The sequence below is a fragment of the Plasmodium vivax genome, chromosome 13 (assembly GCF_000002415.2).
Source record: "Plasmodium vivax chromosome 13, whole genome shotgun sequence".
NCBI classification, from domain to species: Eukaryota; Apicomplexa; class Aconoidasida; order Haemosporida; family Plasmodiidae; genus Plasmodium; species Plasmodium vivax.
The window spans coordinates 1,457,779-1,484,134 of NC_009918.1; the positions used below are offsets into that span (position 1 = coordinate 1,457,779).

The 26,356-nt window shown below is 43.6% G+C and overlaps 3 protein-coding genes across 3 annotated transcripts; 1 reads left to right on the top strand and 2 right to left on the bottom strand.

Annotated features, from left to right (window-relative positions):
- Positions 1-2,361: 2,361 nt before the first annotated feature.
- PVX_085725 (hypothetical protein, conserved) lies at positions 2,362-10,334 on the top strand (the record flags this gene model as incomplete). Its single annotated transcript, XM_001616758.1, has 5 exons — positions 2,362-2,397; positions 2,620-2,770; positions 2,989-3,132; positions 3,268-10,064; positions 10,236-10,334. The coding sequence occupies 5 exons, from the start codon at positions 2,362-2,364 to the stop codon at positions 10,332-10,334; spliced, it is 7,227 nt and encodes a 2,408-aa protein (XP_001616808.1).
- Positions 10,335-11,797: 1,463 nt separating this feature from the next.
- On the bottom strand, positions 11,798-14,284 carry PVX_085730 (ser/thr protein phosphatase, putative). The gene is made up of 5 exons (XM_001616759.1): positions 13,983-14,284; positions 13,248-13,571; positions 12,639-12,790; positions 12,299-12,433; positions 11,798-12,130 (listed from the first exon to the last, which is right to left on the bottom strand). Exons 1-5 carry the CDS (start codon positions 14,245-14,247, stop codon positions 12,092-12,094), a joined length of 915 nt encoding a protein of 304 aa, XP_001616809.1. The 5' UTR covers positions 14,248-14,284; the 3' UTR covers positions 11,798-12,091.
- Positions 14,285-18,883: 4,599 nt separating this feature from the next.
- PVX_085735 (60S ribosomal protein L10, putative) lies at positions 18,884-20,681 on the bottom strand. The gene is made up of 2 exons (XM_001616760.1): positions 20,267-20,681; positions 18,884-19,844 (listed from the first exon to the last, which is right to left on the bottom strand). The coding sequence occupies exon 2, from the start codon at positions 19,842-19,844 to the stop codon at positions 19,185-19,187; it is 660 nt and encodes a 219-aa protein (XP_001616810.1). The 5' UTR covers positions 20,267-20,681; the 3' UTR covers positions 18,884-19,184.
- Positions 20,682-26,356: the final 5,675 nt, after the last annotated feature.

Sequence of the window (26,356 nt, forward strand, 5' to 3'; positions counted from 1 at the left end):
GCGTTGATGCATGCTCGTTTGATCTGCTCTCCTCTGGTTTGAAGCGAACTCCCCTTGACGCAGCGTTGTGTTGGCTGCCCTTCAGCTTGTATGCGCACCCCGTTTCGCCGCCCATGCAGGTACCCCCACGGGGCGCTGTTCATTGTGGGAACGATGCAGTGTGCACATAGCAAGTCCACTGGAAGGGATCCAAATGCCCGGTGTTCCTTCCATCGCGCGGTCACTTCACAAAATGGAGAAGCTGTTTAATGGCAACATTATCACCACAGTTGGGGGGTAAATAAATTCGAGTTGCTCATTTGTGCATTTAACTGGTACATTTAACTGGCACATTTAACTGGTACATTTTTTTGTTTGCGCTGTTATCCCCCTTATGAGCACATGCCAAATTAAGGATAAAAGGGAAACGTGTGGCCATCCCCTTTTTTTTGGCCCTCCAACCTGTTCACTCTGCTGGGAGGCGGTATTGCCCTGCGGGGGACGCGAACAAGTGTAGAGATCCGAGGGGGAAAAGCGAATGGCTTCTCTCCCCGTTGCTGCTCCAGATTGAGGCTAAGGCGGAAGACCATTTACGAACGCGGTTAAGCATATCCGCATGCGCAACTTCGTGGGGCAGTATGCACCTCGCAAACGCGCCAGGCCACAAATGGCGCCTGCGGGGGAAGGGCAAAAAGAAGGCAGCAAAGTGAGCGCGGCAAAAGGGGGGGTCAACAAAAAAATATACTCACATGTATATATGTGCATACAGGTATATATCTGCACATGTGTACACGTATGCGCACGGGAGAAGCAAAACGGGGGGGAAGCGGAACAGGGGCACCACCCCTTTATTTTTTCAGTTCCACCCGCTCAAACGTTTTCCACCCCAACGAAAAGGCGCGAAAAAAAGGAAAAGGAAAAAACAGAAAAGTGGCGAAAAAAATACACGGAAAAGTGTCAAAAAAAAATGCAAAAAAAAAAAAAAATAAAATATGACAATAAAGCAAAAAAGTAAAATGACAAAAAAAGTAAAATATGGAAAAAAATGCCAAAAAAAAAATAACCCTTTTGTGTAATCCGAATTGGGCGTTTTATTCGCCAAACCATCCTTTTCGTTATCCCCCCATTTACGCTTTTTCCCCATTTCTGCACATGTTAAGTGTTTACGTTTTTATAAGCTTTAGCAAATGCGTATTTCAAGCGGATGGTTAACTTCCCCTCATGAGGGTATACACTTCCCCTATTCGCATTCCGTACGTACGCGGTATGCGCATGTAACAGCATGTGTACCAATGTAAACACGCTGAGATGCCTGCCCGTGTGCTTAAGCGTACGCGTTGCTCTTATCTGTCCCTTCAAACAGTTGCATAGGCGCGATTACGCTGCGCGGCTGTGTCCCTCATGTAGGGGTTGACCAATTTGAACATTTTGTGCACGACTCAGGGGGGGATTTATTTATTTATTTACTTATTTTTTTTTTTTTTTTTTTCACCCTTCCATCAGCCTGCTTCTCGTTGGGCGTGCCCCCTTATCATTATCCTCATCGCTATTTTTATCTGTACCAGTTGGGTGACGAATGTTCCGGCGTCCACCAGTCGTCTCCTTTTTTTAAAAACCTGTCATGGGCGTCTGCGTGTGATCGATACATGCATGGGCACATCGCCGCGAATTTTATTCATCACCATAATGCGTACTCCCGTGAGTACCTATTTTGTGTGCGATTTTTTCTGTACCTTTGTCATTTGTTTATGCGTGAATCGAAATTACAACATCCCATCTGGGGTTCCACCTCCCCGCACTTGATGCAATTTTGTAAATCTTCCCATTTGTATATTATTCTCCCACATAAGAGATCCATAAATGGGTTTTTTACCAAACTGTAAAGGGGGGTTGACTTGAATATGCTTTACTGGGAATGGCAAGTCCTCTTCCAAGTGGCCTGTCGCTATATTCCCGGACGCTGCATAATTTCGCCGAACAGAGATTTGCCTATCCAGGTTGACCCCTCCTTATCATTACTTTTGTTTTTGTGTTTATTGTCGCGTCTTCAGTTTAACATTTGTTTATTTGCCTTTTTTTAGTATATATAAACTCACGTGTGTAGTGGAACAGTGGAATGGCTTTTTTTTATTGATTTTTTTTTTTGTGTGCATTTTAAAATATAAGCAGTGAATGACATCCATGTCGCAACGGAGGATAGCTGCAACGAAGGATAGCTGCAACGCAGGATAGCCGCAACGCCTGCCAACCCAATTTCGGTAAATGTAAAGGAGCAAGACTTTTCGCCAGCTTCGCACCAAGGCTGTTTTTAACTCCATTGTGGAAAATATCATTGAAAAAAAAATAAATTAAAAAAAAAAGTGTCACATCACGTCGGCGAGAATGAACCAATATGATCAGTGGAATCGAAGGATCCGGGTAAGCTTAAAGAAATGGTGCCCATAAAAAGGCACAAAAAAAGAGGAGGCATGTGCAGAATGCCGTTTACATTGAGGATGCTTGTGCGACATGCAGGCTGCACATCGCGCAGATCTGTTCTACGCCTTTTTCATAGCGAGGAACAACTGCACACAGGTGACAGCCACACAGTGCACACATTTTTAAATGCGATTTGTTTTTTTTTCCCTGCCCGGATGACAGACCATCTGGTATTGCAGCAGTCTATACGTGGAGTACAAAAATGCCCTGAGGAAGTCGAGGAAGATGCCGGTCGAGAAGAAGACCGAGTACTGGGAGAAGAAGCACGAGGAGTTCGCCACGAAGATGCTGAACAATATATACGAATTGAGAGGTTCGCGCGGAGAGCCCCCCCAGTGTGGTCATTTGTCGTAGAGAGTTTCTGCAATGTGATTATTTCGTCGTAGAGCCTTTTTTATGTTGACGTGGAGACGCATTATATGAGAATCAGCGGGATGTGCGGCATCTTTGTGCGTAATCCCCGTATTGACTACGCTCTCGAAAAATGGGGGTAATATAATATATATGTATATTTTTTTTTCCCCCCCGCAGGATGGTGGGTGAAGGTAGGGCAGTTCCTAAGCACTCAGGAAAACATCATGCCCGTGGCGTACATCGAGAAGTTCACCAAGCTGCAGGACATGATGCCCACCTCCTCCTTCGACAAGATAGAAGTCATTCTTAAGAGGGAATTGGGTGAGGAGTGCCACCGGCTGGGCGTATACTCGCAGTTGTGAAGTGCGGCAGCGTTACGCTCTCCACAAAGGGGCAAGCGCAAATGTAGGCATTCCCCAATAAAGGAAAAACGCATCATTTTACCCCCCCACACAGGAAACATCTATGACATATTCGAGCACATCGAAAAGGAGCCCCTCGCGAGCGCATCGATAGGACAAGTACATCGAGCCAAAATAAAGAAGCACGGACATGATGCCACCCCAGATGAAGTTTCCAAAACGAATGATTACAATGTTATTATAAAAATTCAGCACGAAGGAATTGACCAGTTTCTTTCATCCGATATAAATACACTGAAGAAAGTATCCTGGGCATTTGGTCTAATAGACAAAAATTTTTACTTCACAGATTTTATTGACGAATGGCAGGACTCGGCCTCCAGAGAATTAAACTACAAGTACGAACTCTACCATCAGCTATTGGCTTATAATACCTTTAAGAAATCTGGGATCCCTCTGAAGATCCCACAAATATATTGCGCCTACACGACCTCCAAAGTTCTCGTAATGGAATACATCAAGGGGTTTAAAATTACAGACACGAATTCGATAAGGAAGTATAACGTGAATGCTTACGACTTGGTTTATAAAATCATCGATTACTTTGCCTATCAAATTCATAATGATGGTTTTTTTCACGGAGATCCCCACCCAGGGAATATTCTCGTTATGGTACAGGAGAGGGGGCGGAGGGGCAAGGGGAGAAGGCGCTCCAAGAGGCGGCCAAGTGAGGTTGTGGAGAAGCTCGCAGAGGGGGACGCGCAGGCCATTCCGGGAGAACTTCCCCCCGGGGATGGCAAGAAGGGGACTGTTTTCAGCGCAACGGGGAACACGTCCAACCGGTCAAACGGGTCAAACGGGCTTAACGCGTCTAACGCGTCTGACCTCTCCTCGGCCATGTCCCACGCGCTGAAGGCGCCCAACGAGGCCAACGCGCCGAACCCCTCCAACACGTCGAGCGCCTCCATGGAGGACTTCATAGATGCGAGGTACAATATCGATAGGATGAAATGCGCACCCATGAACTCCACGAACCCGTTTTGTAAATCCATCAGCTTTGTAGATTACTCGAATAAGAAGAATCAGGAAATTTCTGACCAAATTCTGAAGGAGGACTACGACTTTATTCTTAATGAAAACATGAGCGATGGATTGAGCACCATCCGGAAGAGCATCTCCAAATCAGAGGAGTGCGCGTCTTATGGGAACTCCAGGGAGGAGGGCTTCTCGCTGGTTGCGAGTGCCACGGGCCCAGGGGACGAGTGCTCAACTAAGTTGATTGAGAATGAGAATAACTCGCTGCGCACGCAGGGGAATTTGTTCGAGGGGGGCGATGTTTCGCCGGGGGAGGAGGCGGACAGGAAAGAAGCGGAGGTGCACGGGAAAGAGGCGGAGATGCACGGGAAAGTAGCCCCATTGCACGTTAACGCAGCTGAGGTGCAGCCCGCTGCTGGGGGAGGGCGCAGGAGGAAGAGGCGCGCTTACTCCTTCGTGCCCGTGATCATCGACTGGGGGCTGATCAAACAGCTGGACGGCGTGATGAAGCTGGCCTTCTGCAAATTAGTCTACAGCATTAGCTGCATGAATGTGCTGAACATCATCGAGGCGTTTGAGGACATGGGCTTCTGCTTCAAGGAGGACTTCACCTACGACCCGGAAATATACATAGAAAATTTAAAGCGCTTTTTTTTGAAAAAGTTGGAGGAGTCCAGCAACAAAATGAGCGAAGGTGGAGGAATGAGCGGCGGGGGATCAGCAGGATCAGGAGCAGACAAGGAGAACCCAAATGGGCCAGACGAAACGGGGAAGAATAAAAATTTAGAAGTGCTCAAAAATATAGACAAGAAGGACGTGTTAGACCAGAACCCAATCAGCGATGTCCCAAAGGATATCATTTTCTTCATGAGAGTAGCTTCCCTGCTCCATGGGTTATGTACCCAAATGAATGTCAGCATAAATTACCTCAGCATATTTTCAAGGCGAGCTAAAGAAGCCCTCGAAAAAGTCTACAAGCCGATTCACCACTCGATCTATACCATCCCGATTGATAAGAATCCAAATTCGTTTCTGGAAAAGAGAATACATAATTTGCTTAAGAAGCTATACGAGCAGAAGAAAATTTTGGGGTGCCAGGTAGCCATTATACATAATAAAAAGATCGTGGTGGACACATGTGTGGGGGTGACCAGCACAACTGATAAGAGACCCATCACGAGACACTCCCTGTTCAATGGCTACTCCTTAAACAAAGCCATCCTGACCATCGCCTTGATACACCTCATGTCTAACCTGGTGAATGAGCAGTACTCCGCAGAGAATGTCCTCTTAAATTTGAGCAAAAAGAAGAAAATGAAGGAAAATCAGCAGGAGGAGGGGGTGCAGCCTACTTCCAGTGCGGACCGTAAGGCAAAGGAGGACGGGGCCCCTGCTGAGGAGGAAGACCAACAGGAAGAGGCCCAGGACGCAGCAGAGGTGCAGAACAAGTGCATCAGTGAAATGTTCAGCGATATTAACAAAATCGAAAATGATTATTTTGCGCCGGTTAAGAAGGCGGACGTGCAGTTGGAAGAGGCCCCTGCGGGTGCAGTGGGTGCAGCGGGTGCAGCGGCGGGCCTTGGGGGTCGCTCGGCCGCGACCACCAGCAAGTACAGCAGCGTCTACGGCGTGAACAACAACACGAGTCGGTACTGCAGCAGCTACGACCACAGCTTTAGCAGCGACGAGGAGGACGCCAAGGAAGAGGGGAAACGAAAGGAAGATGAGGCGGTGCAGCTCGATTCGCAGCGCGATCCGCTGCAGAACTCGCAGCGGGACTACCATCTCTCCCCGCAGAGAGATTCGGCGACCCCCCCTGGGGAGGCACCCAACGAAGGCTACGGCGGGTACAACCGGGAAGTGTGCGAACAAATCATAAGTGATATAGAAGCCAGACAAATAAAAAACTTCAAAAGTACCATCAACGATTATATATGCAACTACTGGGACGGGTTCATTTGCAAAAATAAGAAGAACATCACCATAAAGGACGTACTAACGTTAAAGTGTTTCATTAAAAAGCCTTTTCAAGACAAAATCACGTTAAGTAAATTTATAGACTACAGTCAAATGGTAAAGATGATAGAGAGCTCTCGAAACTGTCACGTGAAGAGGAAGACGAAGAAGCAGGGACTCTACCTCTATCTAATCGACACCTACATTATCTCCGAACTGATTAACAACATTTCTGGGCTGAAGTACTATGAGTATATTTACAAGTATATTATTAAGCCGCTAAATTTGAAGGACGAAATGTACATCCCCATTCCCTCGTACATTTTGAAAAAACACCAGGAGGAAATGAAGAAGAGCAAAACTGCAAGCGACTCCTCTGTGGTGAATGAGAAGGGGAAAAAAAATAACTATAAAGAAAAAAAGGCTAGTCTGATGAAAGAATCTTCCAATCCGCTCAGAAGCAATGACTTAAATTTGAACTCGTTCATGTCCAAGAAGAAAAATAAAAAGTTAAACAGCGCTTCAAATTTTGCGAGCGAATTTCAACAAGGGAAAAATGTAACCCCGTCTAATAGCAGCTATAATAGGGCCTTCCAAAACAGCGTTCTCGTCAACAAGCCGGGGAGCAGAAAATTTAGGTCCCCCGTGGAGGCAGTGCAGATTAAGAGGCGCTCCATAAGTGTCGACGTGTACTACTCCTCCAGGGGGAGGAACCCCGGCGCGGAGGCCGCCCCCCCGAAGGGGCCAAAGCAGCTGCGCGACGTGGCAAAGGGTAAGGTGGTTAGCAAGGAGGTGGCTAGCAGTGAGGTGGCTAGCAGTGAGGTGGTTAGCAAAGAGGTGGATATCGGTGAGGTGATTAGCGGCGAGGCTAACTACGGGGAGGACAAACCCCCGATGGCTTCGCCCCCCGGGGGGGGCGCCAACGCGGATGAGCCAACCCCCATGAACATCCTTCTGAACAATAGGAAGATCGCCGAAGTGGGCGGGGGCAAAAAATTCGAGCCGACCAACATGCTAGAAAGCAACCTAAAAGCAAAGGAACCACTCAGCCTCAAAAATAAGTTGCTAAATCATGTAGACAATCTGAAAGTGAAAACGAAAAAAATTAACGACTCGATTAAAAATATGTACGAAAATAATGAAAACACATTTTTAAAAAATCTGTTTATTTCTCCACTGAAAAAAGCGGAAAACGCCAACAGCCCCCTCGCGTATGACTACCGCAATGTCGAGCTCAGCTACATGTACGACAAAAAGTTGGGCAGTTATGCAAAAAAAAAAAATTTCCAAAATTTCCAAAATTTCCAAAATTTTCAAAATTTTCAAAATTTTCAAAATTGTCAAAATTATCCCTACGGCACGCACAACTATTACTACAATGAATTTGCTTGCGAAGATATAAAACAAAATAAAATGGAAAAAAAATGGAATATAAAAAATATTAACAAAATTACATCCAACTTTCGATTCACAGACAAAAATAAAAAAGACTTCCTGCTTATCCGATCAAATGAAGAAAAGAATAAACGTTCGCATAGCTGCACAAATTATAAGCTAGCCAAATACAACTTAAACAGACACACACATCGTGATGAGGATGGAAATAAATTACCCAGTTCGAATAACTCCAATGGGATTGTTTTTAAGTACCAGAATGATACGAATGAATTTCTCTTTGATTATAATGTTCATTTTTTTTCCGCGAATTTTTTTAATATGTTGCCCGAAGGAAGCAATAGAAAAAAAGACCCCAATGATGCGAGCAGCCCATCTTACAATTTAGAGGAAGGGAGCCGCTTTTACAAATTAACGTTCGACGAAAATGTCAGAACGCTGCTCGAAAATTTAGACGCCAAGAGCAGCGGCGATGAGTCCGCCAACAGTGTGCTGAAGGAAAAATATAATAAATACCAGAGGAGGGATAAGAAGTACCGTAAACTGTTTCAGTATATAAAAGATTTGAGAATGAGCATACGGGAGAGGGAGAGGAAGATGAGGGAGGCCAGCAGCGCCTTGGTGCGCAGTGCCCAGGTGGAACCGGGAGGCAGTGCCGTCAGCATAGGCAGTGCAGGCAGCGCAGGCAGCACGGAGAGCGCCGCAGTCACCATGAGGAATGAGAGCTCCGTGAAGAATGAGAGCTCTGTAAAGAATGAGAGCTCTGTAAAGAATGAGAGCTCTGTAAAGAATGAGAGCTCTGTAAAGAATGAGAGCTCTGTAAAGAATGATAGCTCCGTGAGGAATGAAAGCTCTGTGAAAAATGAAAGCACGCTGAACAGCGGCAACAGCTTCAAACGGGAAGGAGCGCCCCCCGAAATGAACCAAGACTTCCTCAAGGGCGTCATAAAAAAAGACGAGGAGCTCCTAAAGAAACTAATCGAATATAAGTACGCCATCCTGAAGAGGCAAAGGAATAACATTCTCAAGAGAAAAAACAAAAAGAACATTTACATGAATGAATACTCCGAGGAGATCGAGATGTTTAGTGACAGCGAGGGGGACGCGCGCGGCTGCAAAAGGAGGGGGCACAAAAGGATTAGAGGCATCCGAAAAGGTAACAGAAGTGGAAACGGAAGAGGCATTCGCAAAGACAATGGAGAGGACCAAGTACTCAGCGGAGCGGAGACCCCCCCCAACAACAGCGCGTGCGAAATGGAGGAGAGGAAACTCTTAGACGAGAAGAAGCACCGACTGGAAACCTACTTAGTCATGAACAAGCTATATAAAAAAAACAACAAAGGGTTAATATCCGAAGAGAACCACACCATCAGCAAGAGGACGGACGTCTACTGGCGATTGGCATATTCCAAAAGAGACATAAACTTCATCGACAACGTTGCTAAGGAAGACATGAATAGCAAATTCGATTCGATTTTGAGGTCCAACATGAAGGGGAAAAAAAACGGGTGCGGTGACGCAGAGGGGGGGGAGGCCGTCAATGCGGAGGGTGTCAGCGGTTTGAGCAGTGCCATCGGTGTGAACAATGGCAGCGGTGTGAATAATGGCAGCGGTGTGAACAATGGCAGCACTGCGAAAGGTGCCAACTTGCCAAAAGTGGCCAGCCATGCCGGAGGAGGCAGCCCGCCCAACCTGGCCAACCCCGCCAGTGGAGCCACCACGGGCAGCAACTCCAATTTGGAAAACAAACTGAAAAGCTACCTGGAGAACTTCAATGCCAAGCAGTACAACGAATACATTTCCCTATTTCAGCTAGCCCAGGCAAAGCCCTACGTGGTTGACCCCCTAATTTACGACTCTAAAAAAATCCTAGACAAATTTATTCCCATTAATGGACGGTTCACCGCTAGGGCTATGTGCAAAATAATGGCCTTTGCGAATAATAAATTTTTTTTCCCTTCCTATATTATGAACAAAGTGAGGAAAATATATGCCCTGGATGAAAGCATAGAATCTTTGATCCTCACCGGGGGGATGAGCAGGAAGTGGGGCATGGGCTTTCAGCTCTTCGAGTGCGAATACGCAGACGCCATCAATGAGGATTTCTACCTGCGCAGGGGTAGGAAGTCCAAGGGGAGGAGAAGCAGAAGGGGGGGGGGCCCTGAGGGGGAAGGTGAAGTAGTGGGAGCGCCGCGCAGAAAGGGTGACACAGACAAGACTGACAAGAATGGCAAGGCGGATAAGAATGGCAAGGCGGACAAACATGACAGGGCAGGAAAACATGACAGGGCAGGAAAACATGACAGGGCAGGAAAACATGACAGGGTGGGAAAACATGGCAAGACGGAGAAACACTGCAAAGTGAATGACAAGACCCCGCCCTCGAAGCCTAAGCGAATTGTCGGGTACGGGCAGTCGGACTTCACCGGGTGCCTCGCGGTTTCCTTTCCCGAAATTGACCTCTCACTCACGATTCTGCTTACCGACATTTTTAAGGGCGCAGCGGTAAGGATTAAAAGTTGGGGCGAAACGGAACTCTCCTCGTGCACTCACTGTGGGGGGCGCGAGCTGAGCAGTGCGGAGAAGCTCGCCCCACGTCCCCATTAACTTGCACATATGTATATATTATTTATTTATTGTTTATTTTTTATTATTTATTTTTACCGCCCCCTTCAGGTGGCCCATATGATCCTGGAGTACGTGCTCAAGCTGTACGGCATAAAGCCCAAGTGGAAGTTGCCAGTGAAGGTGTCAGAACTGATAAAGGTTTTGTAGTGGCGGGAAAACAGAAGACAGGAGAGCAGCCACGGGGGTCCCTCGGAAGCGATTCCCCACCTGCACGCGAGCGCCATTTGTTCATATTAGTTCCGATTTCCACAACGTCACAGCTTTTCCCGATCGTCCGCCGCTCCCGTGTAGCGATGCCCAACTGTTTCCAAAATGGCAAATGTTCATCCGTCATATTTTAAGATACATTTATGTATGCACGTGTGTGTGCTTGTGTAAGTGGTTGTTCGTGTAAGTGGTTGTTCGTGTAAGTGGTTGTGCAAATGGTTGTGCGTCTTTTTTCTACCCCCCTTTGTACTAATTAAAAGAACCAATGACCGTGCGCCACATTAGCCCTGTCCACGTGCGTAGGTGCATGACTGCATAAGAGAAGAAAATCTCCGAGGGCATGCCGATTAATTCCATGTGCCGTTAAAGGCAGAACTGTAAGCATTTCACCTTGTCTCCTTTTTAGTGTAAAAACATGTGTCATATGTTAATAAGCTCATAAAAAGTTTGGCGTCCTTTTTTCCCTCTCGTCTTATGTACACATTAATTACTTTCGGTGAACCCCCTCAACAAAAGAATATTGTCATTGTTGTAAGAGCTTTGGTAGAGCTAAAGTGAAATTCTAATCTTAAGGTTAAAATGGTGAGGAATCAGTGTAGAGGGCAAACTTGTTGCCGCACCCCCCTTCCCATTGTAAATTATATAAAACAACCACTTTTCTTTCCTTGCGGTAACTGTTCCCCACTGCTGCTGCCGCTCTGTAATAATGTTGCTTCTTACACGTTTTAACTTCACGATTTTGCTTTCCCCCCCACCGCGTGATGAGGTGAATAATTTAATTCTTTTTTTCTAGCCTATAACAAGGACCTACCCCCTTTGCGAAATGCCTCACACCCACCGCTAAAAATGTTGGCAGTACCTTTTTATATATATTATTTCATTTTATTATTTTTAAGTTTCTTTTTTTTTTTTTTTTTTTTTTTTTTCAATTGAAAATGTCTTTTTTTTTAATAAATACATGAATAATTCATATTAATAATTTAAATATAAGGAGGGAATGTGGGCATGCACATATGGGGAAGCGCGCATGAGAGAGGGTGAGTGCGTGGGTACATTCGCTTTAAAACATACAGAAGAATACATTTATATATGGGCGCATCAGCAGGGGGCCAGTCATTCAATTTTTAAATGCGCAGGCGACGATTTATAAAAGTGTGGAAGACATACGGGGTGCGCTGCTGTGTCCGCCGACGCTTTGGTGCGCGCGCATACGCAGATGAATATATAAACATATATATGTATATATTTGTATATATATGTGTATATGTGGGTACTATATAGATCTACAGGCGTGGCTGCGCGGAGCTGGGCAGGGGGAGGTGCGCTGTACGATATACGAGCGACATGCGTGAAGGATACCTTTGCAGAAAATTTTTGGGTATTCAAAAAAAAAAAAAGAATTTAAACTATGTAAACAATTTTGAAAAATTATATGCTTATTATATGGGCGTATAGACGCGTTGGAAGTTGTGTGTTGGCGTTGTTCGTACGTTTGCGCATTGGAGCGCAGACGGGAATGTGTGTGCATAAGTGCATGCGTGCATAGGGCAGGTGTGCAAAAACAATCTCTTAAACAAATTTGAATTAAAAAAAAATTGGGTGAACTAAATTAAAACATATATATCAAAATTTTATGTGGAATATTAATAAGTTTGTATTTTACAATTGAAATGCTGAGAGCTCCAGGGTTGCTGCTTTCAGTTAGCAGCCTTTTTTTTTTCGACTGGCTTTAAAATCTGCGAGGGAAAAGGGTACGCGGGGATGCGCGTGTGTGGGGATGTGCATGTGCGAAGGGGGTATGCACATAATGGGCGCAGGCGCAGGCGCGTGAAGGTGCAAGCGGGAAAAACGCTGCTTTGGCTTATTCGTCATTTCGATTCTCTTTTTTTTGATTTTTTTCCTACTTGGAATGAACACATCAACGTCTCGTCGACACTCATCATCGCACCGGCATTATCAAATTCTCCGCAATAGTTGGGAGCAGAAAATAACGTAACTAGCTGTCTTTTCGCGAAAAACTCGTAGCCATCTTCCACCACCTGTAAAGAGGATGTAGGGGCAATGTAGGGGAAATGTAGAGACAACGAGGGGACAAATAGGTCAGAGTTTATTGCAGCATCTGGGGGGGAAACTCACGCTCACAAGCGAACGGAAATTATAGCGCACGTCTGCAAAGAGGAGCGTACAAGTAAGCATACAAATACGCACACGCGTACGCAACACATTGTGCTGACTCCACTTTACCTGATGCGCTCTGCATATCAAGTCCAACTCATGCTTTCTTAAAAAATTGTGAACTACATCCTGGCCAAACGTGAACGAAACTCCTCGGTCGTTTTCTCCCCACCCGTTTATTTCCTTTTCCGGGTCGGACCATAATAAATCACACAGGAGGCCTATACAGGGGGGAAAAAAACAGGAAATGGAAGAATATGGGTACAAGTGTGGAGAGAAAAATGCACACGTGAAAAAGGTGGACATGCACATATATACACACATGCATACACATATACAAATATACATACACATGTACACATGCGTTTGCGTGATGAGCGGGGAGCCAGAACAACCTCGTACAAAGGCGCCGCATTGCCCCAAATGAACAACTCCGTGCACACGTTTTTAAAGAGCCAAAATGTTCTGCTCTTTAATCGCAAATGGAGAAAAAAAATTATGAACAGGCAATACTTTTTTTGCAAAAATTGCACACACTCGCAAAAAAAAAAAAAAAAAAAAGCAGAAGAAAAAAGCTAGCCATTAGGATAGCTTTTTCAAACATGGTGGCAATGCTTCTCATTTGCAACCTCTCGGTGGGCTCCTAACCGCTGGCCCATTTGCCTATCTCAAGTTTACCATTGTCGGGTACATCCGTTGGCCTGGTTATCTTCCTAATCTGTTCCATATTATTTAATTCAGGCGACAGTCCGCCATGCATACAAAAAATTTTTTCGTCAATTATTGCCGCAACGGGGAGACAGTTGAAGCAATCGATGAATGTTTTCCACAATTTTACACTGTATCTTCGTTTACACTCATCGTAAAACCCGTATATTCTGTTTATCGAGGCACATTCGTGATTTCCTCTTAGTAGAAAAAAATTCTCAGGATATTTTATTTTGTACGCTAGCAGTAAGCAAATGGTTTCTAGGCTTTGTTTACCTCTATCCACGTAATCTCCTAAAAAATGGGGGGCGCAAAAAAATGAGCAAATGGGGGTAGACAAATTGTGCAGTGGCAGGGGGGGAAGTAGACAAATATGTGCACGCGTGTGTGTAAAAGCATCCGAATGAACTACACATTAGAAAAGCATTTTATGGAGAATTTCTCCACATGGCGAATGCAAATGTAACGTGTACACAGATACACGTGAGGCACTGTTAGGAAATATCTCCAGGCGCAATCGACAATTCTCCATGTGCATGTTGGTAGGTATAGGCAAATGGAGTCCCCTCATTGCGTGTATGCACATGCGTAGAGGCATGCACGAGTTCGCGATGGCTCCATCGATGCACTGCTCAATCGTTCCATAGCCTAATCGCTCCACTACTCAATCGCTCCACCGCCCACTCGCCGCATCGCAAATCTTACCCAAAAACAAATAATTGGCATCCGGCGGAAATCCGCCATACTCGAAGAGCCTTAGCAGGTCGTAAAACTGGCCGTGAATGTCTCCGCATATTTTTATCGGTGCCTCAAGCTCCAGTAATATAGGTTGGTTAAGAAAAATTTCTCTGCTGGAAAGGCATAATATTTTTATCTCATTTTCTGTCAAGTTAACATTTTTCCCTGGTCTGGTGCCTCGAACTTCTATTAGCTTTGATATTACATTATCTATATCTATTTCTAATGCCATAATAAATGTTTACTTATGCGAAATTGAATTTATCTCCTTGGAATGACGAACTGGCGCTTCTCCTTACAATATTTTTTGTTAATCATGAAGAATGTATTTTTTTTTTTTTTTTTTTTTTTTTCCTTTTTTCTTTTCTCTTTTTATTATGGGGTTAAAATGTACGACGAGGTGGGGACAAAAAATGTATGCATTTCTTTAGGGGAAGGGGAGAGGATGGGGGAAAAAAAAAAAAACATATACGTGCAAATAAACGTGCGGATTAACTTGAGGCTGAACGTGCAGATTTGCATTTGCGTGCTGATACGCGTGTACATATGCGCTTACACATGTGCGTGCATAAGCATTTACACAAATGTGTACATATACTGCATACACATGGGCGCGCATACATGTATATGGCAAGGATAGGTGTATAATGCTGCGTGTATCATGTTACGCGACGCTTTCGCAAAATGCATAATTATAATAATCCTCGAAATGCGTCCCAAACGTGCTTCTTTACATTATTCGCTACATGAGAAGGGGCATTTAATTTTTTGAAATGCGGCAAAAGTATTTTGAATTAATTATTAGGACTTTTAAAAAACTACCCCTTGTGTTATCCTGGCAGAATGAGGTAAAAAAAAAAAAAAAAAAGGCTACGTTTTGCTACTGTCTTATAACTACTGCTACGGCTGCTGTGATTGCTGCTGTGATTGCTGCTGTGATTGCTGCTGTGATTGCTGCTGTGAATGCTGCTGTGACTGCTGCTATGACTACTGATGTGACTGCTGCTTTGACTGCTGTTGCGACGATAACGATAGCTCTTCTTCCCTCTCACAGCCTTCCCAATTTACTGAAAGCATATTTTCTCTTATATTCCGCGCAAACAGCAATACACATATTTTTTTTTCACATTTGCGTGAGAGAGTGTTGACGAGTGTAAGCGTTTAGTTGATATAGCCGTTCGACTCCTTTTACTGCGTCACTTTATTCGCTCGTTTAATCGTCCTTTTCTTCGTTATTTCTTCCCTTTCCTCCTTTTCTTCTTTTTTTTCCTTTTTTTCTCTATTTCCGTGTGCCTTCACGCCTTGCCTCAAATTGTAAGCGCCTTTTGATTGTACAGTTTAATATTTCTTAATGTATCGCGTTTTGGCTTTTCCTTTGGGCATTCTCTTTTTCTTTCACCCCAGCTTCTATGATGCTTTTTTTTAATTCTATATTTGCTTTTGCCTTTGCTTTTTTCCCCTATTCTATTTTTTCTTCTTACGTAAAATAAACCCTATTTATGTAATGTATGCATACCCCTATTGTGTTTTTTTTTTTTTTTTTTTTTTTTCCTTTTTAAAAAGCTCTACTCTTCGCAAATGGATTTTTCTTCACCCTTAGCAATTTTTTTCTTAATGCTTTGTTTAATTTCAGTTGTTTTTTATGGTATTTTTATTATTATTTTTTTTTTTTTTTTCTAAATCAAATGGTTTAAAAGATTGTTAATTTGGACCTACGAAGAAAAGATATGTGAATATGTTAAATTTTAAATTGCATGAAAAGCTTAAATGTTATGTGTCAAAAAAAAAAAAAAAAGAAAGTGAACATATGTGAAGAGCATATGTGCACATATTGGTACATGCGTAGGGAATGTATGTTTGCTTTACCGTAAGTATGCGCTCGTGTACACGTCGTACGTTTGCAAGTTTACACGTTTGTGCGTTTGTTCGTTTGGTTGTTTGTGCTTTTGTTCGTTTGTTCGCTTGTATGTTTTTATACGTTTGTTCGCTTGTGCGTTTATACGTTTATACGTTTGTGCGTGTTGCTTGCGACTAAGGGAACATTCGAGGGGTGAACGAGCGAGCCGCATCCGCACGGGTAAAATGTGCCAACGTACAGGCTGCTCGGCCAAAGCACGTACATAAGCGAAGAAAAAGGGTAAAAGGTGAAACCGTAAAAGGGTGGAAGAAGCAAGCAAAGGGAAGGAGGCGTAAAATAAACTGCAGTAGTGTATATTATAAATGTTCTCTCATTTTTATATGTACACGCATTTTTTTTTTGCAATTTTGCCGTTCCTGTTTGGTTGGCAATTTTTTTTTGCTTGCCTTTCTACGTTTTTTTTTATCTGTACAATTGCAGCTTTCACCCGTTATGTATGATGCATCACCTTGTACGCTCACATAAAGTGAAAGAGAAAGCGAATGCGGAAGGGGAAGCGGCGTTACACGGGCGCATATACATGTGACATCCCCGTGGAGTGAAACTGTTACACAGAGAATAAAATAAATCAAAAATGGGATAAAAAAAAAAAAAAAACAGGGGGACCCAATTTCTTGCAGCATAAAGTGAAACAATCGCCTCGTACAATGTGTTATGAAATCTTGTGTAACATCTGTGAAATATGGGCACACCGCGTAGTACAGCGTAGTAGCGCGTTCTGCTCTGTACTGCTGCGTAGTTTACTGCGTGGCAAAGCATACCATATAACGGCAAAACACGTATACATCAACCCCTCGTGGCAATGCCGCCAGGTTTGCAAAATCTACACACCGAGCGAAGTATGCGCGTAAGCGAACAGTTCGCGGCAAGCGAAGAATGCATACAGCACATGTACATGTACCTTTTATATGTGCTAGCTGGCAAAAAAAAAAAAAAAAAAAAAAAATTAAAAGTTTCCCATTCAGCGAACCTGAACTGGAAAAAAAGCTGCACGGGAAATGTCACAAACGGTTTTATCACCTTTGTGTAGTATTACAATGCGGGGACGTTTGTGAAATAAATTAATTTTTTGCCATGGGATATTAAAAGGCGCTCATTTTCCTCGTTCAGTTTGCGTTTTTTCCTGCACTTTTACCTCTTCGCGGTTTTTCCTTACCACCCCAAAAACAGTTTAAAAGGGTGAAATTACGAGGTGGGTATAAATGCGCACCTTTGCTGCTCACAAGCGGGTATGCATAATAAGCCACCATGTAAGTAACAAACACATAAGCGTAGTGGCGCATCACAACTGTGCATGCGAAGAGGAAACTGCTGTTCTATATCGACATGGCATGACGTGACGTAAGATACATGTGCTTAGCTTGCGCCTGTAACGTATGAATGACACGTGTACTTATCTGCAACTATACGTACGTACGTGCGTGCAGGTCGCAGACGGCGCGGCTTGCCACAAGTACCACTAAAGCTGCAAGAAATACTACACCGGTGGTTTACACACAATTTTTATTTTTTGCCACGAACAGGACATCTTACGAATTATGTGTTCCTCTTGCCAGTCACATCTTACTGCCAATTTTTAAAAACGTCGTTTACTCGAATGTGTGCATTTAAGCGGGTGTAAAAAAAAAAAAAAAAAAAAAAATATTCCTTGTGCATGTCATTTTGGAATTAAAAAAAAAAAATGGCTTGCTCGAAAGAACGATCACAACTTTGTTTTGGCAACTTGGGGCCACCATTTAGGACACATTTTTAAGCAAATCGCGGTTTGCAAAAAAAAAAAAAAAAAGGTTTAAAATATCCAAATCGGTCTAACATCTTTGCTATTGCGAAAAAATGCATTTTCAAGTAGGTAGCTAAGGGGAAGGAACCAAGTTGTTTCATTTTGAGGAGAGAAAAAGAAGTACGGCGGGGACCATAATAAACTACTTGTGCGCAGCATCATGTACATCGTAATGGTGAGGGTGTTTTCTTTTTTTTTTTTTCATGCATGCACAACTATCCCACATGGTGAATAACTTTTAGAGATTGAGGACTTCATAAAAGGTTTGCGACGAACGTTGTGTAGCGAAACATCCCTTGGCACATAAACTGATCACATTAAAAATGTAGCAAAAATGATGTACTTGTTAACGTGTGTGTGTGAAGGCATTCCCACTTTTGCTAGGTCAATTTTGCTCCGTGCTGTGCTCTCTCACGAGCCCCTATTTGTTTTGTTCCCGTTTCGATGTGGTTTGCGAGGCGCCCTACATATGCGATGGGACACTTCGCGAAATGTTCTCAACTGAAGGGAAGTAATGAGTTGTCCAAGTGGTTGAACGGGGATACGCCGGTTGAACAAGAAGAAAGGTGTACATATACACATATCCGCGCGCACGTTACGTTATAAGAGAGGTCCCCGAATGGGGAGTTTACCCAAAAGGGTTGGGGCGTAACGTAATGGCAAAACCGACGTTACGCCCACTGCGTTGTCCCGCGATGATGCGCCCATTTTAATCCCCCCGGAGGCCCCTCAATGTGCATAATAATTCCTCCCGTTCACGCATGAGTACACAAAAATAGCGTTTTGCAATGTGCGCGTTGTTTTTCCAACGCGGTGTACCACATGGAGAAGCGGCGGAGGATATAACATCCTGGGTAGGCGATTTGAGGGGTCGGCATGAAATCCCTACCAGCGCGCTGCTCAATTGTTTAATAAAGGATTAGCAAAAGAAAGAAAAAAAAAGGAACGCCCTTTGCGGATATGTACAAAGGAACACCACTTATGGGGAAAATTAACCTCCATGCTGCGCCGCGCCAAAAGGCGTTTCAAAACCACGCAGGCTAGGTTTACAACGTGGGGGAAGTACGCACATATACTGCTCCCCTAAAGCACATTCTTAGCAACAATTTAAGCATTTTCTTTTTTTTTTTTTTTTTTTCCTGCTTGGTCTCTCAAAAATGGTACATTTTTATGAATCTTTCCACTTTCTTAAATTAGCTGTTGGACGCTAAAAAGGAGAAGAATCATAAAAAGTTGGTGGGAAAAAAAAAAAAAAGGGAAGAGAATGCTTTATAGTAATAATGGAATGATAAAGGATGTATGTACTTAATTGTACATATGCACATGGGGTGGTGGTTACTCCCTCCTGTGGCACAACACACAGGGAGAGTAGTAACCCCTTTTTTTTTTCCCCCGTGGCAAAACGGGTGCGCATAAACACCCAAGAAAAAATGCAAAAACATGAAGACGTGAAAAGAACAAAAGGGGAAAATTAGGACTCAATAATTGTATTTATGTCCTTGTATATTTTATCTAATGGTCCCTTTTCTCTAATAAATTTGCAGCTGACTCCATCGGATATGATTCTTCCTTTCTTTTTATATTCCTGATATTGGTCTTTGGAAAAGTTGGTGAATCCCCATTTGTTGCTAACAAACACTTTCTGTCTACCCGGGAATTTATATTTGGCTCTTCTCAACGCCTCACATGCCTTTGCAATAAAATTCTCTTTAGTTCTTATGGAGAGGAGAACTTGCCCAATGTCCACCCTTGCAACAACACCGTTTGGTTTTCCAAAGGCACCTCTCATACCTGTCTGCAGCCTATCAGCACCTGCGCACGACAACATCTTATTTATTCTTAGCACATGGAAGGGGTGCACTCGGACTCTTAGGTGAAAGTTATCTTTACCGCAATTCGTAATCATATATTTGTTCGCGCTAATACGTGCTGCCTCTAACGCCTCTGAAGATATCTGCTCATATTCGTAGGACACCAGGTGAACAACTCCACTGAATTCATTCACGTCTGCCTTTTTTCTTCCCATGTCGTAAATTCTTATCTTCGGGTCGGGCACACCTCTACAGTATCTGCTCTTGGGGTAGGGCTTGTTTTTGCAGTAGCGGTAGCATCTCGCTGGTCTTCTTCCCATCTGGTAGGTAGGAAGATAACATGGGGGGGGAGAAAAAAAAAAAAACATGTGACAACTCGGCAAAGAATCGGTAGGCGCATTCGACTACGTTTGGAATAACTACTGCGCGGGGGGGTCTCCCCTCGGTACGCCTATCACCAACGCGCAGTAGCAAAAACCTTCCCTCCCCTTAACAATTGCGCGAGAGGCTATACAATCTGTGTCACCACGTCCGTACATGCGCAAGTGCGCCGCGGCTGCATATTTTCTTTCTTCCAACCGAGCGAATGCCTCCTCACTATGCTTAAGTGAAGCGCTCGGTTGGGGGGAGGGAGAGGTCTCCAGGTTACATGCCGCGCGAGTAAGATATACATATGGATATGTACGTTTACTGCGCGTGAACAAAAACCGCTGAGCGATTTTTTTCTCTGCGCGGGAATTACCTTGTCGAAGAAAAGATACAATTAGAGCTCTCAGGCGAGTATTCAGTGGGAGGGTCCGATGGGCCGATTCGTTGCTGGGGGATTTGCAAAAATGCTATTCGCCCGTGGGGTTTGTTTGTATTTGTTCGCTCGTTTCGTTGGCGCGTTTTGTTGACGCGTTTTGTTTGTATTTTTTCCTTTTTCTTTTTCTTCTTCTCTTTCTTTTTTTTTTTTTTTACTTTATTCATATAAATGCATTCGTACGTTCGCGCGTTAACGCAAGTGTTGCATCGCTGAACTGTTAATCAAATAACGAAAAAAAAAAAAAATGCTTAAGTTACGACCAAGTGGGGGAAAAAATAAAGAAAAATTATAAAAATGCAAAGAGTGGAGCGAAAAAGAAAAGAGTGAAAAGCGAAAAAAGAAGAGTGACGCGAAAAAGAAAAGAGTCACGCGAAACGGGAACGAAAAATGCAAGCGATGCGAGCGCGATTCGAGTGCTATGCGAACGTGGGCGAACAAACGGCAAGATTGGCGAGGCCGGAGAAACCAACCAAACGAACGAAATGAACAAAGTGGGCAGAAAGTTAGAGGTGAAAATATATAAATTCTTCCTCGTCGGGCCACCCGTGCGACCACGTGGTGAGTTCGTTCAAGCGTAAACTGTAAACCCCAGCATCTGCGTGCCGTTGCATACACGTATGCGTAGCGTTATATATTATTATATATGGGCATAATAATATTGATAGAAAAAAATGCCTCTTTTTTTTTTGGCGCAAAGTTGCCCATTTTAAACCCCTATGTTATGAGCGCTATATATGCGTAAAACACCTGACCCTAATATGCCGCACCGAGGTCGGAGGAGCACTCTTTTTTTTATCTCCCCAGCCCAGTAGCATGAGGAGGAAGGTGATGATGAGTGATGGGGCAACTATAATATACCCGCCAAATTATACAAAAGAAATACGTGGGTATATATATATATACCCGTACGGTTATAAGCGCACTGCACATGCTGTATGCTATGTACCTGCCGAGCGCAGTAGAGATGCATGTAAGCACAAGGTGGGTGCTCGCATGTGTATAGCGCCGCACATACGACTCACAGGTATATGGGTATACATAAATGCGTGCGCACCGGTAAAGCACGTTTTTTTTTTCTTTTTTTCGCCTGCAAGGAAGCAGTGGGGAAGGGCTGGTCCAACATTTTTTTTGACAATTTTTTTGACAATTTTTCTGACAATTTTTTTGACAATTTTTCTGACAATTTTTTTTTCCCCCCACCCACTGCTTATTTTATCTCCTCTGATTTGTTTCTGCAAAGGTGAAGCGAAGAAATGTATATTTTTGCCTTGCGCAAGTTGGTTAAGGAGAAAAAATGATCCACAAAGGTTATGTTCATGCTTACGTTTATGTTTTTTTTTTTTTTTTTTTTTTCCCTTTCGCGTTGTACAAGTATGTGGCAGATTTTCTGTGACCGCTTTGGGACGAACCATCTTAAAGTGCATAGGAGAGGCAGACCCGCGCGACCCCCTTTACTTCCTTCTCCCAGAGGAAGGAAAATTTTAAAAAAGCAATCCGCCCCCAATTCCTTTGCTCGCCTGCGTATGTAAAGTGCACATATGCAGGCAGCATACATTTCTACGTAGGCTCTCAATTTAAAGCTGCCTCAATCGTTGCAACGTCAACAGGGGGGTAGCGCAGCAAAAGGATGTCGCAAAAAAATCGCCTCCCTTGCTAAAACAATATATGGCGTAGCACCCGGAAGGAGGTTTGCGCGAATGAACTTTTGCCTCTGCAATTAATTCCAGGGGGAGGGGGAAAAAAGCAACATCGCGCGGCAATGAGAGAGGGGTATGACGGGCGGGATGTATAAGCACCAGGATAGGAATAAACATCTTTTTTTCTTTTTTCTTTTTTTTTATTTTTTCCTTTTTCACATTTCTACAAAAACAACGGTAGGGGGTGAGGTGGCCTAAGAGGTAGCCTTTTTTTTTTTTTTTTTTTTTTCCCATACAAACTGAGTTTACCACGTAAGCAAAATGTTGCAAAGATTGTTTAACCTCCTCTTCCTTTTGCAACTTTCTGGCGAAATGTGTATTTATCCCCCTTTTGGGGGCTTCCCAATTTGTTCACGCAGTGTTGCACGAGCAAAATACCGCGGTTTCATTTCGTACAACGCGTAAATTGCTGCGGTAGCGTTACTCTACCTTTAATGTAACATAAATGATAGTGCTGGTTTGTCGGCAGGAGGCACAATTTTTTTTTTTTTTCGTCTCATTATTCTCACAAGTGGGATGCATGGGAGAGCGATTTCATGTAGGGCTTTACCCGGCCAGTTTGCGTACATCTGCGCAGGTTAAAGGGTTCGCATCGATGGGGTAGATCAAACGGAGAGGTGCACAGTAACGCCTTGCGATGTATGTGTATTTATGTGCGTACAAATATATGCCTATATTACGGATAATTATGCTTGTGGCGCGCCCACACCGCATTACATACTGCATTATGTGCCGCGTTGTAAGACCCCTCCGGATAAACTGCACAGGAGAAATTCACAGCTGTGTTGGTCCACTTATGCGGTTGTATGTACTTGTTTGTGCCCCACGTGTAGATTTCCCTGCTCAGCCACTTGCTTAAGCAGTATGTGCGGGTAGCAGTGCAGGTAACGTTGCTTTTCTAAGCGGTTAATAAAGTGTCCACCTTCCCAAGGGGATATCCCCTTTTCGTATGGGAGCAGCATTATCATCACCCAATAGAAGGCACGACTGGGGTGGTCAGCCTATCAAATGGAGCTATTTATTGGATGGTCCAAAAATATTTACATGAACGATGTAGATAGCTTGAATTTGTGAAAAAAAAAAAAAAAAGAGGAAAAAAAAAAGAAAAGTACGAAATGTGAGCGATCTACACGATGCTGTTTACTCTCTGTGTATTCCCTCTTATGCGAAAGTAGCAACATATTTTCCCACATATTATGCTCAGCTATTTTGCTAACCCATTTTGTGGGGAGCGGCGAAGTTGATTTGTCCCTCCAATTTGGGGTCCTTCACCCGAGGGGTTCAAACTTTATTGGGATAAGGTAGTCATATGGTGGTACCCCGTAAGGGGGGGCGTTTCCTACTTAAAGGCGGAAATGCTGAAAGGGGGAAGTTCCTACCTGCTTCCTCTAAATCCGCCAATTATGGCCATATGAGCACCTCTTATTTGGTACATGTAAACACGAAAGGGTAAACAGGCAAATGTGCGCTATACGTGCGATGTGGTTATTCAAATTGGTGAGTTAACACGCTTAACGATTACGCGGAAGGGGGGCACACCGATGAGGCCTTTTCCCTCTTTTTAAAATGATACTACAAAAGAAAAGCTTGTTCAGGGGAGGCGCCCCGCTGCGCAGAAATGGCATACATTTATAAGTTTGCCTTTATTTAAAAGAAAGAAAAGGAGGGGGCGGATGCTGCCAGCGGAGGATACACATCATAATCAGTAATGCAGCACGTGACTTGGTGTGCTACTTCATGCGTATCGCATGCACGTTTCGTTATTATCGCGATTGCGCAATGGAAGGATACTTTTTTTTTTTTTTTTTTCATCCACCATGGAGTACGTTCCTTTGTTCATTTGGTTTTTTTTTTCCTTCTTTTTCATTTCCCCATTTCAATGGTCAATTTTATAAACACCTTTGAGAAGCAGGATTGCCTCTCGCAAGGTCCCTTCCGCGCATAACGCGAACGTTTCGATACGTCCTTTTCTCCTCACTGATAGCAGGCGAATGACACGCTTACTCCGAGTGAAGGCAAAATTTTGGGAAGCCCCTAAACAGGGCAGCCTTTTCATTACGTATCATTTTTAACCCTCTACTACATTCCTGTCTGGACGTTCTTAAAAGCCAGTGGGCAGTACATGCTAACACGGATAGCCAATTTGGAAAGCTTTCACTTGTGCGTCCAATTGGTACCGTGCACGCTGCTGCTTAGGGGGGGAGTTACCCAGTACAGCGAATGGTACACACTGGGTATACATACATGTACTTTTATATGCTTACCCTTGCTCGGACAGCAATCTGCATATAATATGCCATCCTGTGCGGGAGCAGGTCGTGCCCATGTACAAGAATTTTATATTTTCACCCACATGCAGCATACGTACCTTTGCCGCTTTGCAAACCCAAGTGCTCTCCATGCGAATTCATAACAAAGTGGGATGTCCTCTTTGGAGTATTTTTTTTTAAAAGCGGGAAGAAGGTACCGCATTAGTACAGTACAGTTTTTTTTTTACCTTTGCGCATTTGCTTCTTTTTTTTTTTTTTTTTTTTCAAAATTTTTGCATGTTTTGTGGCCATTTTTTGCGTTTCACTTGTGCGTCCCTTTCTTCATTTCTTTGTGATTCTTTTGTAATTTTTTTTGCTCCCTTAGCTGCCCCTTTTAGTTGCCTTTTTTTTTTTTTTTTTTACCTATTAATTTTTCTCGAGCGGATGGGTCAGGTTTGGTCCATATGGCCCCCCCCCCCCTGTTCATTCCTCGCAATCAAGGCAGAAAAAAACATACAATTTTCTGCGACTGTTTTTTTTTTTTTTTCCCTTTTTTGAGGTTATCCCAATAAGTTTGTTGTTCGTACGTGAATGCGTAGCGAATGAGTAGCGAATGCATGTTGAACGATTCCCATTGCGCATTCCCTCGCTAGGATGTATAACTCATTTTTCATTTGGGTACATACATGGGATGGTGAACAGGTATATAATAAATGTGGCATAATATGAAATATTTTTTTTTTTTTTTACGCACGAAAAATTATAACCCTGTACGCATATATAAAAAATATATTCCATACGTAAATACGTACCCCATTTAAAAAAAAAAAAAAAATTGAGCGAGGCAATATAATACGTGCGATTGATGGTTGACAGTTTATGAACTCTTCGTGAATTAATTTTACGAAAATATAAATATACGAAACTGCAAAGTATGGTCATTCGTTAATCGTATTTGAAGCAGAGGAGGAAGCGAACCAAACGCAGTAACGCGAAAAACGCAAAACGTTAAGCGCAAAAAACGTGGAGCGGCAAAACGTGAAGCGCAAAATTGCAAAACGCAAAAATCGCAGTGACGCGGAAAGAGCGAAGCATTCACGAACAGTTTAGCCTAACCGAACCAGATTTGAAGAAGAAAAAAAACAAAACTGATTTATATGTACCTTTACAAAGTAATTAATCGTTTCAAAAACACGCCAGAAGAGTTGGGCGCGTTTCAACAGTAGCAGGATTTATTCGCCACCTTCGTCACAAGAATTATATTTGTTTGGTGATTTCATTTTGGAGTGAAGTACTACCCTTCGTGCCTTGATTCTTGCGTTTCCTTTTTTTTTTGTAAACGAGCAGCACTGAGGGGTATGCCTTTGCCTGGAGGAGCAGAATTGCAGCACAGCAAAGGGGCGAAGCGTGTCAGCAGTACAGCAGTACATCAGTCCAGCAGTCCAGCAGTACAGCAGTCCAGCAGTACAGCAGTACAGCAGTCCAGCACCCCATGTGCCAGCGTGTACACGTTAAGAAAAGCAGTTCAGCTCGCACAAACGTGCATAATACGCATAACATAAATAACAGGATGAATGCCTGACTCGTCCCCCCGCGTGGTATACGCTTATGCAATTTTCATGTGCGCTGTGGAACGCCCTTGCGTGCGTGAATACGAAAATTGTTCATTTGTTTTTATATAGTTTCCTTTTTGTGCCCTCCTTTCCCTCGCACAACACACGTATGTATCTATACATGTGCATGTTTATGTATCTGTAAATGCCCCCATTTTTTGTTCACCTGTGTGCCCCTCCCTGCTCTCCACATGACGCATACGTCCCAGTAGTGTGCGCATGGCAGTCGCAGCAAATCGGCCTGTTCGTGCAGCGCTTTTGTTTTACGTAACTGCAATTCGCTCGGCGCGTTGCTTCTGAGGGGAGCGATTTATACGTGAGCGGTTTTTACCGGAGCGGTTTTACCAGAGTGATTTATACCAGAGCGTTTTATATCTGAGCCTTTTTTTTTGTTTTGTTTTTTTTACCGTGTCTGTAAATATAAGCAGAAGCACATGTACTGGCATATGTATAGGCACATGTTTAAGC

What these genes read in the sequence shown, in the direction of transcription:
- PVX_085730 (XM_001616759.1), bottom strand. Translation starts at nt 14,247, where the DNA reads ATGGCATTAGAAATAGATATAGATAATGTAATATCAAAGCTAATAGAA. An exon ending in AACGGATGTACCCGACAATG is followed by an intron (nt 12,791 to 13,247) that starts GTAAACTTGAGA and finishes CCCCCTGTATAG; the next exon opens with GCCTCCTGTGTGATTTATTA. An exon ending in TGATATGCAGAGCGCATCAG is followed by an intron (nt 12,434 to 12,638) that starts GTAAAGTGGAGT and finishes TCCTCTTTACAG; the next exon opens with GTGGTGGAAGATGGCTACGA.
- PVX_085735 (XM_001616760.1), bottom strand. Translation starts at nt 19,844, where the DNA reads ATGGGAAGAAGACCAGCGAGATGCTACCGCTACTGCAAAAACAAGCCC.